At 39.5% G+C, this 19,917-nt stretch overlaps 1 protein-coding gene across 1 annotated transcript in view; it reads left to right on the forward strand.

The window, feature by feature from the left end:
- Positions 1–19,917, forward strand: part of DPYS (dihydropyrimidinase) — a 31,012-nt gene that overhangs the window by 3,019 nt on the left and 8,076 nt on the right. The window contains exons 2-7 of the mRNA XM_063171077.1: positions 583–741; positions 2,864–3,043; positions 3,865–4,054; positions 10,702–10,858; positions 11,832–11,973; positions 13,802–13,944. Of these exons, the coding sequence (XP_063027147.1) occupies positions 583–741; positions 2,864–3,043; positions 3,865–4,054; positions 10,702–10,858; positions 11,832–11,973; positions 13,802–13,944 (971 nt within the window). The remainder of the gene's footprint in view (positions 1–582; positions 742–2,863; positions 3,044–3,864; positions 4,055–10,701; positions 10,859–11,831; positions 11,974–13,801; positions 13,945–19,917) is intronic.

Below are 19,917 nucleotides of genomic sequence, written 5' to 3' on the forward strand. Positions count from 1 at the left end.
CCTCTATACAGTTTTACTAAATGATATTCTGTTTCTAATAAAAATACGTTTTTAAACACTGTAAAATATTTTAGTATTAGTCAAGAGTTTGGGGGTTTTCATATTGTATTTTCAAACTCAGTGGGGTTTTTTTGTTGTTGTGTATTTGCCCCTTAGTACTTGCCTGTCACTCAGGCTTGTTTTTTCCACTACACAGACTCTGAGGCAGCACATCTCAAGCTGACTGTGCTCTTCTAGTGCTCTTCTTCCTCAGTGATTCCACACACTTGAGGAAACTCGCTGATGCATAAACACTACAGACACATCTCCACTTCTTTCATAAGTTTTTGTACACAAAGAGAAGCTTCTCCTTCAGTGTGAGAATTTCACTTGGATTCTCCTGAACATGCTCTTGAGAACGTTTTTCTCAAAGCAAATGAAATTAATCTCCAAAATCATTTTTCGAGTCTGGACTTTACTCAGGGGAACTCCTCAGTGGCTTTTGGCTTTTCAGTCCAGATTAATTGATGTAAGGGAGTTGGACAGGATGGAAGGAAATCTGCATTATTTCTGATTGCTAAATATTAACTTTCTTCTTTTCAGGCAGCTATAGCAGGAGGAACCACTATGATCATCGACTTTGCCATCCCTCAGAAAGGTTGTTCTCTTATTGAAGCCTTTGATACATGGAAAAGCTGGGCAGACCCAAAAGTCTGCTGTGATTATTCATTGCATGTGGCAGTTACATGGTGGAGCAACAAGGTAGACACAAGAGCTTTATTTTAAATTCCATGAATTTGTACTATGCCTGTTTGGAATCAGTCTTCATGTGCTAAATAATGCTTGCTGGTTAGTGATTTTGTGATTAAAAACATTTGAAATAACCCGCACCCTTCTGAGAGTGTAGGTATTTGAAAGAAGTCTGCAGATAGGCTGTATCTCTGGATAATACTGCAAAAAGTTAAAGGTAGGGATTGTGCAAGACAAAGACCAGGCAGGTCAGAGGGGGAAAGAGGTGTTCACAATAATTTTGTCTTTTGTTGCTTGAACACTTGATATTTTATGCTTCTGATGAGTTTTAGCAGTTTTGGTTGGTTTGTTTTTGTTTTTTTTTTAAGTGCATACATAAAAAATATGGTACTAGACTTCATTTATAGAGGAAGATTTATTTTCCTGGGTGGCTGCAGTAAAACCCATGTAAAGTAAAGCAGGACTGTAGCCAATAGTACATTGAATGTGAAATAATCTAAAAAACCTTTTTTGAATTTACATATGGGAGAATCATCTTAGCTGAGTGAATGTTTGCTGATACCCTGAAAGCTTCACTGATAAATTAATTTTTCAGGTGCTTGATATTTATCAGAATGAGACCCATGTTTTACAAGATGACTTTGGATTCTTGGAGAAGTATGCATCAGTACACAGATATACTAAGTAAATTCCTATTTTATATATGAGTACTTCTTCTAATTTTTAAATTCTAGAATATATGCACCAAAGCATTCACTCTGCAAACAACACATCTTTGGTATTCTGTGTACTGAGTGCTAAAATAGCCTCACCACAACTTCTAACTTAAGGCAAAGGCATAAAATAAATTCTTCAATGAAATATGAGTAATGTGCATTTGAAACAGGCTCAGCAGACAATCGTGGAATTGTACTGACAAATCCAATAAAAATAGGGAGATGTAAATCAATGAAATGTTCTAGTTTCTATTAAGAATGTAGCTGTTTTTAAAGGCCAAGATTAAAAGAAATAGGTTGGGCATTTTGTAGATGCAAAAGGCCTGGGTGAAAAAGACTGATATGCCATACCCATCTGATCAGCTCTCATCTCATCAGAATTTGAACTATTAATTAAAAGCATACATTCTTTACAATGCCTTCTGTTAGCTGTAGTAAACAGTGAAGAGGATAAATGACATGCCTCTATATTTGTGCCATTTTGTCAGGTACTTATTTGATAACTGCCACTCAAAATGTGCTCCCATCCCTCCTCTGGATAACTAAAATATTTCCTTGAATTTTTTATATATCTTACCCTTCTTGGGCAGACTCAACCAGATTATTAGAGAGAAGATGAAAATAATATTTTACTTTTTGAAAGGAATTAATCCCATGGAAATTTTAATAGCATTACAGATGCATATCAATTACTGTAACCATCATTTTACTGGGAGGGGAGAACCAAAGTTATGTAATATATGTTTCTAGCTAACCAGTTGTGCAAGAAGCCTTGAGACTAAAATATGTGTCTTACTTTCTTTGTGATGCAATGTTTTGCTGGGCTTCATAGACTCTAGCAGAAGCAGGGAATCCTATCAGAAGTGAATAAAAAAAAAAAGAAAAAAAGGCAGGCCTTCATGTAGCATTTTGGAGCTGTTCTGTTTGACAACAAAATGTTTCAAAAGACTCTGTGTGTTGTTTAGAGTCAGGACAAAGCTCTGTAGGATGAAATCTTTTCTGTCACTGTGTTGTTTGCTAGAAGCTGCAGCCCACTGCAATCCAGTTTTGAAAATCGGTTTTGCATAAATGTCCATGTTGTGAGAGTTGGACGCATTGACTGTAATATTAGAATGGGTGTTTCCAACACCAGGAGGTTTATTTGAAATAAAATTCTGCCTCATTACCTTTTGTAAAAAGCATTCCCTCCTGCAATCAGTTTGTGCTTCCAATATTTGCACTGCAGTGCTACCCTTTTATATACTTTAAGAATCAATTTGATACAAGAAGAATAGTCTAAACCAGTCTTTAAATATGTGACTTGGGCTACTTGTATACTGAACATATGTTTGATGAGTGAGTAAAGGATCACCTTCCATACTTAAAATTTCTTTATACAAAATTATTAATATGTAAAATACAATTGCTGTATTTTTCAGGTGAAGCAAGAAATGCAAAGTCTTGTTCAAAACAAAGGTGTCAACTCCTTCAAGATGTTTATGGCCTATAAAGATGTATACATGGTCAATGATGAGGAGCTGTATGAAGCCTTTTCCTGCTGTAAGGAACTTGGGGCAGTTGCTCAAGTCCATGCGGAGAATGGGGAGCTAATTGCACAGGTGCACATTTGACATTTTTTCCATCCAAGTCAGTAATATAGATGGTCCTAGGCCTAGGTCTGTCCAGGCATAGTCAGCTCATGCAACAGAAGCAGATCCAGAAGTATGGAGAAAGCTCCACTGGCTGGGCACAGAAGTCTCAACATCCCTCTGTGCATAATTCATAAATGCTTCACTTCATACCTGCTTCTGCCACCCTAGTGCTGAGTGGAGGCGCTGAGAGCTCTGGGGCCCTGAGGTGTAACTCCACTGGTAATACTCGACATCAGTGGGAACTTGAGTGGCTCTATAGAATAGTTTCTATTCCAGTCAACAGCTTCCAAGTCCTGTAACAGAAATTAATTCGTTGCTAAATAAACTCAAATCAGCAAATCTTAAATTTAGTCCCAACATAGGGACAAAACCTTTTTGCCTTTTAAAACCTCTTTGCCTCTTGGAGTTTTCAGATGCTCTGGATATGCATCTTTGTATTTAGTAAGAATTTTTCCTTTTTTTCCTCCCCGGTGAAGGTTAGTAGCATCATTGGACATCATTGGCCATGATATTTCAGTGTACATATTGAGAGAGGGGTAGGATTTTCAAGAGCCAGTGAAATGTCTTCTCTGAATTTACTTAAGTATTCTGAGACCTGAATTTATTGAGAGATATGTTAGATTTCAGATAAAACTACAGTAACTTATTTTGGAAAAAAATCACAACTGCTTAGTTGTTTTTTTTCCTTAGCTGCAATGGCTGCTTCAGAATCCATTTGATGGGCAGCATGCTCATGACACCATAGATACACTTTAACTGACTCTTACATGCTTGTGTGGGGTCTGCAGGGTGCAAAGAAGATGCTGGCAATGGGAATAACTGGCCCTGAGGGTCACGAACTGTGTCGTCCTGAAGAAGTGGAAGCTGAAGCTACACAAAGAGCCGTTACCATAGCAAATGCTCTGAACTGCCCCCTTTATGTCGTCCATGTCATGAGTAAATCTGCAGCTAAGGTGATAAGTAATGCACGAAGAGAAGGTAAAAGTTGTAATTCTTTTATGCTTGGACAGTGGCATTGGGGGAAGGGTCATGGAAAACCAAACACAGCATTAGTGTCTTAATTTTCATGGGTGTTATAAGCCTCAGATCATGGGTGAATTTCTTGGAGCCGGATGTCTAAATTGTGTGTGTGTGTTCCTGTCTGTCTGTCTGTTTGTGTGTTGTTGGGCTCAAGGGGAGCAGTGTGTAAGAACAGCAACCACAATTCTCCCCAGAGCAAATTTTTTTCTCTTCTTATTGTACCTCCAAGGTCAAAGTGATGGCCAGAACAGCATTATTGCAAAAATGATGTGACCAGTTCAAGACAATACTCTACTGTTCTTCTCTCGAGTTTGTCTGCAAGGCTTTACCAAATATCTTGATGAGAAATTCTATAGCAGAGACCACACCATATTTTTACAGACAGTGCCATGATGACTCCTATTCACTGGGCATTTAAAAGTCATGGTGAAGATGACCGTGTCTGAAAGCCTTGATTCCCACCAGTGCAGAGCTGCTCCGGTTTGCACTTCAGTGTTCACAAATAACTCTGGTCAGCCAAGGGGGCCTGACTTTGCTGACCATCTGTTGGGCAGGCTAGAAGCAGCCTGAAGGCTGTAGATATTCAGGATGCTTCATCTCCTCATCTCTAAATTCATCCAGAGCAGCATGTGGAACAACAGCATTGTGAGGAGACATTATCAAGGTGGAAGGAGCAGGACAGGAGCCCAAGATTTGGTGGACTTAAAATTATCTGTCCTCATTATCTTTTTGAATAATTTTTACTATGATTTTACATCTTTTGCATTTACAGTTTGTTTTCACCTGACTTGATATGAATTTCATATAGACCTCAGTTTTGCTATTTCTTTTCTTTAGATAATGCCTATGCAGGAAGTATAGATTATTAATATTAAAACATAGAGTATGAGATCATGATAAATCAAAGCAGTGTGATGTCATTGTACTAATATAGATGTATATGTTTATGCACAATATGTATGACTATGACTTCTATAAGATTTAGCAGTAATTCAAGTTTGTGAAAGAATTTACCAGAATATATTTTATTGGCACATTTTTTACTGTGCTATACTGGATTCCTCCACTAGATGCCAGTGCTGCCAGGAATGTGGATTATATCCATGGGTTGGTTGTACATTCACAGGGTGCACATTAACTACAAGTTATGGCAAAAGTTGAAATACCCAGATTAAAGATGAAAAACATAGAAGAACTAAGATAGTGTTTTATAATACTGTTCAAGTAAAGAATTTTATGCTGACACTAAATACTGTAAAACATTGATGAGGCATGTGTTGTAAGAATAGTCTGCAATGCCAGTTTGATTACTGAGGACAGATGTATGCTTTTCTAATATGTATGCTTTCCCAATATTGCTAAGAAAAAATTGGGACAGTTGATGCAGATTGGGGAGCAAATTGTATTTTATGGCCTCCTGGGCTGCTGCAGTCAGATTCACCAATGCTTTCTTTTGTGCACAGCAAGATATAACATATCTTCATAATTCATATCATCTGCATAGAAGTATACTGTTTGGAAAAAAGAAATCTAAGATTGATTAAGAAATTTCAAAAGATAACTAGGGTACCACAAAGGTAGTTACAGGAATTGTTTTTAATGAGATTGATCTGTATGAATTTTGGTAATTGAAAATTCACTATTGTTGGTTTCAGTAGAAGTTATTTTTCATTTTTCAGTAAAGAATGGTAATAAAAAGCAAGGAATTCCAGACAAAAAAAATATTCTCAAAGTATTGTATGAATGACATAAATAAAACTCAAATATTTTGAAGAAAGACATTCAGTTTGGACAGGTTAAAAACCACTCTAAATGTGAAATTTGTGTAAACTCTTAAATACTGGAAGCCTCTCATACATTTGAAATATTCACTCTAAAACAGTTTATGCATCTTTTCAAGATCATTTCTCCATGTCTTGATGCTGGCTTCCTGCTATTTACAATTGTGAAATTCTTCATGTTCCTTTTCAAGCACTTAGCATGAAATACAAAGTGTGTGTACATATTCATCCCTGCGCATGTCAGAGGAAGATTGATATCCCTTCCAATTCCATCACTGACCTCAGAAGGGGAAAAACAGATCTTCAGTGAGTGAAATCTATTTTCTGGTTGACAGTGTGATACCAGAATTGAATTGCAATTGCATTGCTTCTCAAATTCTATGAGACAGTGATTTTCCTAATCAAAAATGTAACTCAGAGCCCAACTCTTCCTTGTCACTCATTTAGCTGCACAAGGTGAGAGCTAACATTAGAGGCTGAAGAGCTGATAGAGCTTGCTCTAGACACTAGGCGTAATTCTGTTGTCTTCAGTGAGTTATGGCTCAGACCTTGAAGGTTATAATCAGTCATACACTCTGTAAAGGACCAGCAGTTCTTATTCTAGATTAAGCAAATTTAAGAGAATGAGGTGAGCAAAAGTCTTTCCTTCTCTCTTCCATGCCAGAGTTCACCATCTATGTCTGCTCTGATCTCCAGCAACACCACTCAAGGAAGGAGAACTCCAGATTATAGCAGCATGTTTTTCATGTGCATCTGTAATGGCTGCTGAATATTCAGCAGGGAATCCAAAATTCCACACTGTGGCCATGTTGGAGAGGGACAAGCTAACTCATGCCCCTATCCTGTTATTTCTGTGGGGTCCTACCAGCCTGTTTGCCAAAAGCAAGGCTCAGCAGCTCTCCACTGAGAGGATCAAAGACAGCACCTCTGTGAGAGCAGCAGTGTGTGACGGGTGTGACAGCACCTCTGTCCTTGCTTGTCTCAGTGGGCTGTTTCTTCATGCCTGTGCAAAATATGGCCTTGAGTCTGGACCCAGTCAGTAGAGGAACTGTATTCTTCTACTTAAGGGCAGTTTGATACATTTGTGTGCATGACACTCTTATTCCCTTAAGTGGGAAGACAAAAGGGATTCTCTTCCTGCTATTGTGTAAAATCTTCCCTCCAGTGAGAATAAAAGGCTGTAGAGCTCTCATGTCAGGCAGTGCAGCTCCTTCTCCTTATTAGGATTACCTGATGTGAACTTACTGGGGAAAAATAATGTGACCTTGTCTCCCACTCCTGCCACCAGAAATGCTTGTGGAGAGAGCAAGGCTAATAAAATGGGGTTTAGGGGTACATGATTTATACTGTCTCCTCCTAAGAAATGCTTTAAATGTAAGCTAAATCTCAGCTAAAGGTGGAGACCATAGAATCATAGAGTGGTTTGGGTTGGAAGGGACCTTAAGGATCATGCAGTGTGATGATTAAAGTTCAGGTCCCTTTTCTCATTTAATGTGATGCTACAGCCAGGAATGGAACTTTCTAGTGGAAACCTGGAGAGCACAATCTTACTGAAAAAGTAATTTTTAATAAAAGTTTCTCCTTTTTAAAAAGGTGCATAGAAAAATATGTCCTTGGCCAGGTTCCAAGACACTTACTTAGGCTTACAAGATTGCTTCCTACCAACAGTCACGGGTTATGTTTCTTCTTGGTGAGGGGAAAGGCATATCCATTGCTGAGGGAATACAAACTCTCAAGCTGATTCTGAGCACAGGAATGCAACTAAAAATGTCAATTTTTAGCTGTTTCATGCGGGACAGCTCAGGTCCACGCTGTGTGTAGGCTAATGGATGCAATGCTATCTGTGATTCAGTAAACCCTGCCTTGCAGTTCTGCTCCTTTCAGAGCTTGTGAGTATCTTTGCCCCATATGACCTTATCCTAAGTGCTTCTGAAACTTCTACTAGAATAAGAACATATGGACCAGTTTTTCAAATCTGTCAATGTTAGTTGGTGTTTATCAGTATTTCAACTCTTTTTGAGTTCTGGTAGGTGGTACAAAAATAGCAATTGAATGCTCTTCTTTTTGATAAAGCAATCTATTAAAAATAGCCCTGGCTAGCCAGTTAGGGCATGTGATAAAAAGTCACCAAATACACAGATGTTTACCAGCTGCTCAGAGGTGTCAGGAAGACCAAGCAGCAGAACACTTAGTGGTTCCTTTTTTAATTGAATGCTGGAAAATATAACAATTTGAAAGACATGATTTATTACTGCATTACTTCACTTTTATGCCTATAGGCAGAAGTCAATCAAGCTAGAAGAACCTTAATGCAGAATTCCCTTGTTGCCAGTTCAGCTGAAAGAGCCTTAGTGCAGAATTTCCTTTTTACTTGGTTTAAAGCAGAATCTTGATATTATTGTATCCTTCAGGCTGGCTTGTCATGGCCCAAGTGAAATGCAGGAAGTTGCACATTCAGCAGAACTGTCCAGAGGTAGTCTGTTGAAACTGCAGTGTTCAGACTCAAAATCACTTGAGGGAATAACTTCTATTCCTCCCCACTCAGGGGAACAAAGGGAGCTGGTCAGCTCAAACTCTGACTGCAGAAATATGTCATCAGCTATGGTACATGAGCTAGAATCAGTTCAGCATATCCAACTGGGAGCTTGGAAACTTCTTTTCATTTTCATGTTGTGAAACTATGATGAGAAAATTATTTTTCTATTATTCTCTGAAGTATTTATTAAGCAAAAAATTTTTATTTTCCTGCAATTTTAATTTTAATAATTTTTAGCTATGTCCTAATGATTTATAGCTCAGGTTTACTTTGGATGAAAGCTTCTTTAGCTTGTTTAAATGCAGAAGAAGAGACACAAATCACATGTCCCCTCCCTCCCCTCTCTGGTGGCTTTGAAAATGAAAAATCTGCCAAAAGACTAATAGATAAATGTGACAGATTGGTTACATATACCAGACCTTCTCTATATACATCTAGTTTGGTACAGCCTACCCTCAAATACAGTGTTTGGAGTTGACCAGGGAAGGCCAAGGGTTCCTGTAAGAGTCAGGGAAGACCTTGAACTAAGGTGAACCAGGTTTCATCCTAATTTCATCCATTCTCCTGGGTTTATCCATGTCTCTTCTTAGGTTTCCTCATTCAGTTCTGAATTAAGAAAACACTGATCTGCTCACATCTCCTCATCAGTGAGTGATCATATCACTTCCATGCATGGCCTCATAGTCAGTGCTTTTGAGCTCCAAAAATAAGATGCAAAAAAAACAGTAAATATCTGCCTAAGTCATGTTTTCAAGTCTAAAAATGGTAGTCTCCCTCTGAGCCCAAGTATTAATCTATAACATATGTAGGTAAGTGGGACTGAGAACTTAGAATGCTCCAAGCCAAAGCATCAACATGAGACAAGGACATTGAGCATGTCAGAGTGCACTGACACCGAGGTGGTTGTAGCAAATTAGTAACGCTAGCAGGGAGGCTTTAAGCTGTGGACAAAGTTGTACTAGCTTGTACTTGGAATAAATGTACAGTTCAGTTGTACCAAAGCAGACCTTGAACCATGTAGAGATAAAGTTGTTTGAGGCCTTTTAGCAAATCTAGCAGAAAATATTTCAGGAATGGCACTAGTGCAATGAGAAGTGTATTTTGAAAACAATTGAGCTCCTCATTATCTACCTATGCCAGTGCAGGAGTTACAATCCAGTAGCTCACACAAGTAGCAGTCTAATGTACAGAGAGAGCTCTGCAAAGCTTTGCTTTTTGTTTCCCCACAGTACCATGACTGCATGACTTACACCCAGAAGTCAGAGAAAGGTCACAGGGTTGTAGCACCAAGCAATCACCAGCTGTGGCCTTGCTGGGGCAATGCAGTGGTGGTTCCAATAGAAACTGTGTCTGGAGTGAAATCTGGCATTCAGTGCAAAATATCCACTGTCTGTAGGGTTCAGAGGAGGGAGAAGGCTCTTGCTGGGACCCAGCAGAGGCTGCATTTTACTAGCCCCAAGTGGCCTCTGAATGGGTGTGGGAGGTCCCAGCTCATCCTGGTTCTTTAGTGACCATTGCAAATGGAGGCATTTCCACCTGTCCACTGCAGAACTGCAAAGTGTCTGGACCACTCGCTCAGGGAGTGAAACATCTTGTTCTGATGAGTTTCAAATCCATGTTTCCAGGAGAAAAAAGTAGCTGTGTCCAAAAGCTAACAGCCAGTCTGGGTTGGTGTCCTCTTCTGAGGAAAATAGGATACTGTGCAGCAAAGGATAAAAGATTAAAACTTGGGAGATAATTTTAAAAATTAAGTTATTTATAGTTTTTGATTTGGGAAATCTTTCGATACTTTCTGGTTTATGTCTCCTGCCATATTGTTCTTCCTGACAATTAAAAGTGCCACCTTGCAAGGTCTGTATGCTGTATATATTAACTGACACTGTTGTGTAGTCAGTAATTTCAGAGCACTAAATAGGTACTGCCAAGTATATGAAATCTTAAACATAATTAATGCAACTGAGGACTGCTTTCTTTTTGAAATCTCAATCACATTCCTAGTAAACAATGTGTAAAACCCATTATAGTATATCTATCAACAATTTAATTAAAAAACTTGCCCAAGCAATGTTCTTGGGAGAAAATATATTGGGAAATCACTAGCAGAAAATTCAGAACAAAGATGTTGTGTTATAGCTTAGTTTATTATGTCCTTCCATATGTAGGTGTTTAATTTGAAGCACTCATTTAAATTTAAATTCATTGCCACCCAAAAAATCCTTAGCAGAAAAAATACAAGTTATGCATTTCTATGTTGTTTGATAATGATACCTTTGCTTTATATTTTTCAGGAAAGGTGGTTTATGGGGAGCCTATTGCTGCAAGTCTTGGCACTGATGGCACCAACTACTGGAATAAAGACTGGGCTCATGCTGCAGCATATGTGATGGGACCCCCACTGAGACCAGATCCATCTACTCCTGGTTTCCTCATGAACTTACTGGCCAAGTAAGCAGATGAACAAACAGTGACCACTGATACCCAAACGCACAGCAAATTTTGTCAGGAGTACATAATAGCAGGCTGATGCTCTGGAGATTTTCTAAGTACAGAATGTTTCGTTATCAGAAAGGAGAAATGGAGGGTGAAATCACAGATCGAAAAAAATTTCTCTTTTCATATTTTATTTCTCTGAACTCTTACAGCTTTCTGTCCACATATGATTTTATCCAATAAACCTTGTCTTGCTGATACCACAGCAAAAATTGTAACATGACCAGGAAGACAGGCTGTAAGTTAGTGGGAAATGTGTAAAAGGTGAGGTCACAGCTAGATTTCTGGGGTTTGTTGTCTGATGTCTTTTTCACTTCAAATGCTGCGTAAAACTAAGCCTGCTAACTTCTGAAGGTACATATAAGATATTCACTTCATAACTACTTAAGAAGGATGTAGAAAAAGAAGTATCTTTAGGATATCTACACTTGACAAGATGTGTGGTTTGCTGGTATCTCATTACCAGTAAGGGTTAACTGCACAAAAGGGTTGAATTTGACAGAACAGCCTGTAAAGGTACGCCTGAACACAGAATAACTGGTGTGCAGATCCAGAGTAATTTCAGAGGTCATGTGGAGTGACACAGACTAAAATTGCCCAAAGTGAGGATGAAACCAGGCTGCTTGCTCTGGGCAAAGTGGACAATTCCTCCATTTGTGGGATGTCTTTGACATATCCAGAGTAAAAGAGTCAGTGTTGGTGCTTGTTTTCTTCTGAGGGGTTTCTGAAGAGGAAACTGCTTCATAGGGTAACTGGCTGTTACTGTGGAGCCAGTCTTGGAGGATGGGACTGAGGGCAGGCTGGCAGGGCATATCAGTTTTTGTCTTGAAGGATGGATATTTTGGTCCACCCAGCCTTACAACAGGTTTTCCACTGTGGTACTGTCTGGTACATGCACTGATTCATAATGAACTTTGTTTCTCTGCAGTGGTGACCTGTCTGTGACAGGGACTGACAATTGCACCTTTGACATATGCCAGAAAGCTCTGGGCAAAGATGACTTCACAAAAATCCCTAATGGAGTGAATGGTGTGGAGGATAGGATGTCAGTCATATGGGAAAAAGGCGTGGTAAGTAAATCAAAATGTCCAAACATAGAGGTAATTGATTTCTCCCACAAAACATGATCTCTCAGCAGGTATTAACTCTTCAGTTTTATCAAGTGTGTTTATCATAGGACAACTCATTCAACTGAAAACTATAATAGTTCTTATTAGCTCTCACTTATGCTCATGGAAGATGGAAGAAGATTCTTAGTGTCTAAAATATTTCACTGAAGAATCATTTTGATTGTTTAGCATTAAGGGATTGCTATTGTTTCAGTGGTATTGCAAGAACATTTCCTTGAAGCATTTTTTTCAGCTTGTGAAATGAAAATAAAAGAGGTACCCGCAGCTTCAACTCTATCAGCTGTGTATTTTTTCCTGTTTTGATCTCTCTCCAACTTAGCTATTGGAGGACTTTGCACAGTGGTGTGCCTGTCAACTTGTAATTTATGTTTTAATAAATGTTTCTCAAATGTGATAAGATGAAATGAGCAGCTTCAAGTCCGACTGACTTCAGATTCTCTTGCCAACACAAGAATGGTCAGTGCTTCTCAGGCAATGTCTGATGAGGGGGGAGGTAAGGAAATCTCTCAAGGAATCTGCTGCATACTAGGTGTTATGATTGCTCTGGCTAATGCAAAACTGTGACGTTCTGGAAGTTCTAGTTCTATTGAAGTTCTCTTGCAGTAGTGAAGTCACCTTGACAAGGCACTGTGAAACATATTCACTTGTCACGGTATAATTACCTACCTCACACACTTGGTAAGAATGTGGTTCATGATATCTCTTCTTATCTGGGATTCAGCTTCAGCTGATATGTTCAAAACACAAACTTGTGCCTATACTTCCCTGTGGCACAGCTCTAGTGATCTAGCTTGTGGTTCACATGAAACTGAGACGTGAATGTGCTCATCAGTGCTACTTTTGAACAGTGCATCCTGTTGGGGAAGTTCATTTTTTAAAAGTTCTTCCATTGATAATATCCTCCCTTGTCTCATTTGTAAAATATTACACAGTTGTGTGAGTTTGTTTGAACAGCTTCTCTCTCCTCCCACACACTATTACTTAGAAGAGCAGTGTTCACCATTTTCATTATACTTTTCTTCTCAGATGACTGCTCACAGACCACCATAAACATGTTTTTATGGTAGTCTGATTCCCAGACTCACCTGTGCACAATATTACTGCCAGGGTAGTTGGCTTTCCAAATAAAAAACAGTCATGGCAGCTGGATTAAATTAGTGACCCAGCAGTGGACAGTTTCAAGACATGTATATCCACTGTTATTTGCTATTTTGCTGAAATGTCACGTCAGCAATCTGTTTTTTATACTACTTGATTGCAGCATTTGCTGATCGCTGTATTTGCAAATCAGTTTTCCTGTATTACACATTGTACCTTGCCTTGCCTTATCACCTTCTAGGCTCCCCTTGATAGTGTCACCATTTTCAAAACCAAGATACTCCAGAGATGCTACATTTCCCGAGGAAATTGCTGAGCAGAACTACAGATTTAAAGCCACCTAAAACATTTAATTTCAGCTGACTTGAGGCTGGATCCACAGAATATTTGGTTCAAAGTTGTCTTTTTTTTTCTCTTTGCTGTGGGATAAAGTAAGATAAAGTTACTGTATGTAGTGAAACATACAGTATGCATTATGGGCATCTTAGACAAATAGTTTTTACTTCTAAACACTTTTACTTCTAAATTCTTCGGTATGACCTTTAAAAAATGATGGATGTCACTCATCCTAGTTTTTCAACAGAAAAAGTTTTTCAACAGAAAAACAAGAACATTTTTTCATTCCGTGTTTAAAAAAGTAACAAGTTTGCTTTTGTGTACTGTTTTGCAGCACAGTGGAAAAATGGATGAAAACAGATTTGTAGCTGTTACCAGCACAAATGCAGCAAAAATCTTTAACCTTTACCCAAAGAAGGGCAGAATTGCTGTGGGCTCTGATGCTGACATTGTAGTTTGGGATCCTGAAGCTACAAGGTATGCATGGGAAGTTGTTCTCCCTCCTCCCCCCCACCCCCAACCCTTCCAGCCTTTCTGCAGGAAAAAAGCAACACAAAGCCTTTGTACAACAAGAAGCCTTTAGTTGAGGTTATGGTAGTTTTAAATAGCACCTCGTGTGAATTAATTAAAGGGTTTTTTCTCCAACAATAGTGTAGGTAGGGAGAGATCTTTGATCTCTAGATGGATTAAAAGGCATTCTCTCTGATTGCTGACCAAGTACAAAAATTAAAAAGTCTGTACATTATGCAACCAGAGCTTGGTATCCTAAGAGTAAAAATAACTCCTTTGGGATTTTAGAGCAACTCTTTTTAGTGCAGGAGTATGTTTGAATTCCTCCACTGCAAAGGGCAGGGAGAAGAGTCTGCTGCACCATGACCTGTTACAAACTTGTGTTTTGAACTTAGAGCCACTTAAAGCATGATCAAAGGTAGATTGAACTTACTTCTGAAGCTCAATCTTTTCATGCTTATACTTTTATTTAAGGAGTTTTCTGATTGTGTGCACAGTAATTCTGCTAGAATAGAGCTGGTGGCACTGACAGATGCACAAACGGTGTCCTGGTGTGTCTTGGTTTGGAAAGACAGGAGTCTAATAAGGAAGGCAGGAGCCTCCCCTGAAATGGAGAATGTAAACCCCCCTTGCCCCTCGGAATTGCTATAAATTTTAAATTAAGGGGCTCTCAGGCAAAAAATATGGGACCAGGAAATAACAGTTCTTTAATAGGGAAGAAAAATAAAAGGATAAAACAAACAATGCAGTACACTAAAACAGCTCTGAGTCAGAACTCAACCTGTCACCCTGTTGGTCAGGGTGTTGGTAGCAGTCCAATTGGAAATGTGGCTTCAGTCCTCCCAGAGTGTCAGGGGTGGCTCTGTTGGAGCAAGGGGGTCCTGTAGAGAAGGATGTATTCTTCCTCCAAAGATCCAGTGGAAGAAGAGGCAGCTGCTGTTCCTCTGGGGAATCCAGTGGAGAAGCCATGCTACTATGTCAGAACTCTGGATTCTATCTGGGTAGCAATGCCTGGCTCCTCCCTCTGGGTGGAGCATCTCACAGTGGAATATAGTTCTTATCAGCCATGCACTGACATACTGATAACTGCCTGTTATCAGCAGATGTCCCCTCCCAAGGGAAGAGTGATTGTGAGCACTCAGAGAGAGAGATAAAGCAAACTGCCTTCTTTACAAAAGACAACTGCCCTACAGATGGTAATAGAATATGTCTTGCCTTGCAATCTGGAACATGGTGTCTCACCCTGCATGACTTGATCCCATGGTATACCATGGAAAGGGCATGAAGTGAGCTCACACAGCATAGTGTGCATTACAGCTGATTCCTGTCCTCCGGCGTATTCACACCATCAGCCAACTCCATAGTCAGGCCTCTGTAAATATTTCGGGAATTATATCTTGAGTCTTGCTCTGGCTCTTGTGCCCATCCTGGTCTTGTTTAAGCTGCCTGGAAATGGTCTGAGGGCTGTCTGTCAGAGCCAGATCTCCAGGGGAGTTGTATCTCAGCTGAGCTGCCTAAGAGCTCTGTGAGTGCATCTGCACTGTCGCAGTGCTGGGCGGGGTAACTCAAGTCTGCAGGAACTCTTAAAGCCAAGCCCTACCTCTGATCACCCATGCACACAGCAGCAGCAGCAGGTCAGGAAGGGCTCTGGGCTGGTGGTTTTCTTCATGGGCTCAGCTCTAGTGAGCAGTGTGACCACACAACTGTGCTTTCAGCCTTTGATTTTTGAGAAGGAAAAAGCTGAATAGTCTTTTCATGGTGTAGGAAAGTTCTGAATTGTAACTGGACATGTCTGATTTTGGTAGCCAAAAAGATAACATGCTGCACACCCTCTGCCCAGTCCTAGATTTACCTTACACAAGCAAAAGTCCTTTGACCAATCTTCTGGGTTTTTGATCTTTGATATGTAATGCTCACTCATTTCAGTATATTAATGAGTACCAAAAACATGTGTTTTAAGCTACAACATTTGAGCATATGGAGGTTGCTATTCAGAAGTCCCATTAAAAAATTGACAGTACCAGCAAAAGAAGTTTCAAGAGTGTCAACAACCCAAATAAATATAGAGGCTTGCCCAGTGCTGGGTCAGAGAGATTTTCATGTGCATTATGCCTTCTGGCATGTTGAGTAGGCATATTTTGAGATACCAGCACTGAGCTATTTCAGGAGAGTGGAGCTATGAACTCTGATTTAAAAAACCCCTGAAGGATTGTTTTCTGAACTCTCTTCTGCTCTGCCTGGGGACAAATGAATCTAAAGGGATAACAGAGTTCTGACAATGTTCTCAAAGTGCTTTGTCAGCTCCTGTAATTATTTTTTTTCCTCTCAAACATTTCTTCTGCTCCCCTTCCCTCTCTCCTGAGTGCCCTAATTGCCTTTTCACCCTCTTTAGCTGTGAAGGTGCAGTTTTTCTTTAAGCATTTTTTTAAACATTTGAACTGTATTTTCTTATTGAGCAAGCTTATTTAAAGTTCAGCCAATATTTTTCTTTGGGATCTGATATTGTTTCCATTGTTTATCCATTTGGGTTTGCTGGGAACAGTCTCTCTGCAGGTACAATTTTGTGAACTATATGAGACAGTATAAATAAATCTCACTGGAACTTGTCTATTAATTTCACTACAAATCCTGAAGAGGGCATAAACAGCCCAGCAGAAAAAAGGGATCGAGCTAATGGAATTCAGCCATTTAAGATGTTACACAAGGCACAGCCTCCTGTGCTTTGTTGATTTTGGGGAGTGATTTTTGGTTTCACAATAGGCTTGTTCCTCTTCCTTGCTAAGTTCTTCCTCTTTTGTGCATGATTTTTTTTCTTATTTGCAACCACGAGTCTTGCAATTTTCCCATTCTGGTTGGAGGTTGTTTTGCTGTAGTCTTAGAATTCTGATTGATACCAGCCTAATGAGTTAGACAATTGCTGAGGTATTGCTGTGAGGAATTGATCTTATCACTGTCTGTCAGAGGAAGTCTATACAGAAGATTCTAGAGTAATTTAGAAAGGTAGTGCAGCTCTTTCATACAAAAACTTGTATCCCCACAAAATCAGCGGCATTTCCCCACCCACATCATTGCCCAATAACGTCGGGTGCTATCTGAGCACTCAGGATTCTCTCTCTCTAGGTTACAAAACCCCAGTGAATTCAACGTGACGGCTCTGCAAACTGGGAGCAATTGCAATTTAACGTTCTGCTTCCAGCACTGCTGCTCTAGCTGAGGCTTTCAAGTGTCAGCTTCATTGACTGGCCTATTTCTGTAGCATTTTCTGGTAATCTCTGCAGAAAATACTATATCAACAATTATATAATTTGCTACTCTGTTTAAAAGCATCTGGATATTTGTTTTAGCAGGTCTGCATGACAGCAAGCATTATTGGGAAGAAACATTAAATGTACAAATTGGTTAGGAACTGCATTACAAAAGATGGGTTGTGAGTCATGCCCCAAAGTAGGTGTTCTTGTTAGCTTCCTTATACTTATTCCATTCATTAAAGGCCACAAAAATACAAAAGGGATCTGTTGGTTTATTGCAAGCCATGTGCTACCAAATATCATATTGCAGACCTCAACACCCTCAGCATCCCAAGTACAGTCTGTGCATACAGGATTGTTCTGTGAAAACTCCTTGGGAAAATGCATGTAGGCAGCAAATGTGTACTCACTGTACCATCATATTTTAATCTGTGCTTTGATCAAGACTATTCACTGACTTCTTTTGTGGCTGCACGCAAATAATATAAAAGCCTCAAGTCTGAGACAAAAGCAACTGTAATGACTTTTTTTAGGAGGAGAAAGCAGGATAGAAAGGGAATTTCACCTGTCAGCAAGTCAGTGTCCTCTATAGCTGATGCCTTTAGCTATTTGAAAGCAAGAGTATAAAATCTCTAGGGTTTGTTTCAGAAATGCTCAGCAAGGAATCTAAACACTGCAGTGCCCAATTCAGGCAGTGAAAAGAGCTGAGCATCCCTTGTAAAATAGGGGCAGAAGGTCCTAAAAATCTTGTAAAGAGACATCCAGCTCCCAGCAGATATTAGGGCTCAATTAATTCACTGTAGCCTGTCAGAGCCTTGCAAGTAAACTCTGGATCAGATCCCAAAGGCAAGATCAAACACCCATAAGGATAAAAAACCTGTCTCAAATAGAGTTTAACTTTCTAAGTCCAGCCACTTCTTTATAACAACATGCAAATTGGGAAGCCACACTCCCCAGGGTTTTTCCCTCATTAAATATAGCTGAGAAGTTAGATACTTCTGATTGCAAAGGCAGAGCTGGCTGTGCAGGTAGCACCATCCTCTTTGGGCTTTGCTGGAGTGGCCCATTTGGCAGGCCCAGGGTGTGCCCCACACGTGCTGGGGGAGGTGGGCTGGAGCCCTGAGCAGGGCAGTGGTGGCTGCAGCCCCGGTGCAGCTGCCACAGTGGGGCCCTGGCCCCAGGAGATGTGGGAAGCCTTTAGTGGGGATGGGAGGAGGAAAGGGACATGTCACTCTGTAACCTACCTGCCTGACAGAGAAAGATGTTTGTTTCTGGTTTGTTTCTAGTATTTTTGCATTTTAAGGGAAACAGTGACTGGATGTGAATCAGCAAAATGTCGGAGTTCCCCTGTCTCCTGGCATATGTTCCCTCAATGCCTTTGCTTCCATGCAGATATGTTCATGGCTAAATCCTTTGCATTTGTTAGAACCAAAATCTGTAGCCTATGTCTGTCTCATTTGTAGTCAAGTCTTCAGCCTCAAAGGCTTAAGTGGGGACTTCACAATGTTTAAGCACTCTGTCAAGTAACTGCCTGTAATTTTTAGTAACATAAGAGAGGAAGAAACCAGGATGTTAGCAGATTAGAATAAATAATGCTGTATCTATCTTACTCTTTTGATGAATGAGCATAATTTTGAATACTGAATATACAGATGACTGCATCTAATCACAATGAGACAAAATGAAATAATGTGGTGTACAAATATCTATGTACAGGACAAGTATGTTCTGGCATTTTCAATAGCCCCATGTTCTGCACAAATGAAAGCAGTGTGCATGCATAAATGTACACTAATTCACCAGAATCCTGCCAAAGACATCTTATCTCAAATTAAGAAAATGGGGAGAAGGAAACAATAGGCACAAATTAAAATATAGGAAATTCCATTTCAACATGATAAATAATATTTTCTGTGATATCACAGAAAATATAATAATATTTTCTGTGATGGTGATCAAACACTAGCACAGGTTGCCCATAGAGATTGTGGATGTCCCTCTTTGGAGGCACTTAAAACCCAATTTAACATGGCCCTGAGAAGCCTACTTTGACTGACCCTGATCAGAACAGAGGGCTTGAAATAGATGATATCCAGAGATGTTTTCCAGCCTCGGTGACACGGGTTCTGTGGCCTGTAACAAGATGAGCCTCTCTGAGAGTGCTTGATGTTTGTTTCCCTAGTAACTTGCTGTCTCCAAAACGTCACTTGGTATCTTCAGAGAAGCGAATCTCAGAAATGTTAGTCAAAAAATTAAATAATTCTTTATTTTCCCTTTACATAATTCTGACTTTTTCCCCTTGTAAACGCTTCAAGATCTTCTCTAGTCATTGTATAGAATAATTTGTGTTCTTCTCTTTTTGTATGCTTTTCTGCAAGCTATTTTCTGCAAGCTATTTTTTCATTACTGCTTCTCTTCTGCCCACAGTTTTTCACAAACGTTCACTTCCATTCTGTATCAGCTTGGAACAATTGGTTGGACCAGACTGGATAATATTGTTTACAAATGAGCTACTTACCATAATAAAAAAAATATTTTGTTGTCATTGTCTAATCCCCTTAAAATGATGAATTTTAGGAGATATGATTGCATGAAATAAATATTCCATTTCTTCAGATAAGTCACTTTGATCTGAAGCACCCAAACATTAACTTTCTCCCTCTTCTTGCATTTCTTTTTATCTACAAATCTT

The sequence above is a fragment of the Melospiza melodia genome, chromosome 1, assembly GCF_035770615.1.
Source record: "Melospiza melodia melodia isolate bMelMel2 chromosome 1, bMelMel2.pri, whole genome shotgun sequence".
Lineage (NCBI taxonomy): Eukaryota > Metazoa > Chordata > Aves > Passeriformes > Passerellidae > Melospiza > Melospiza melodia.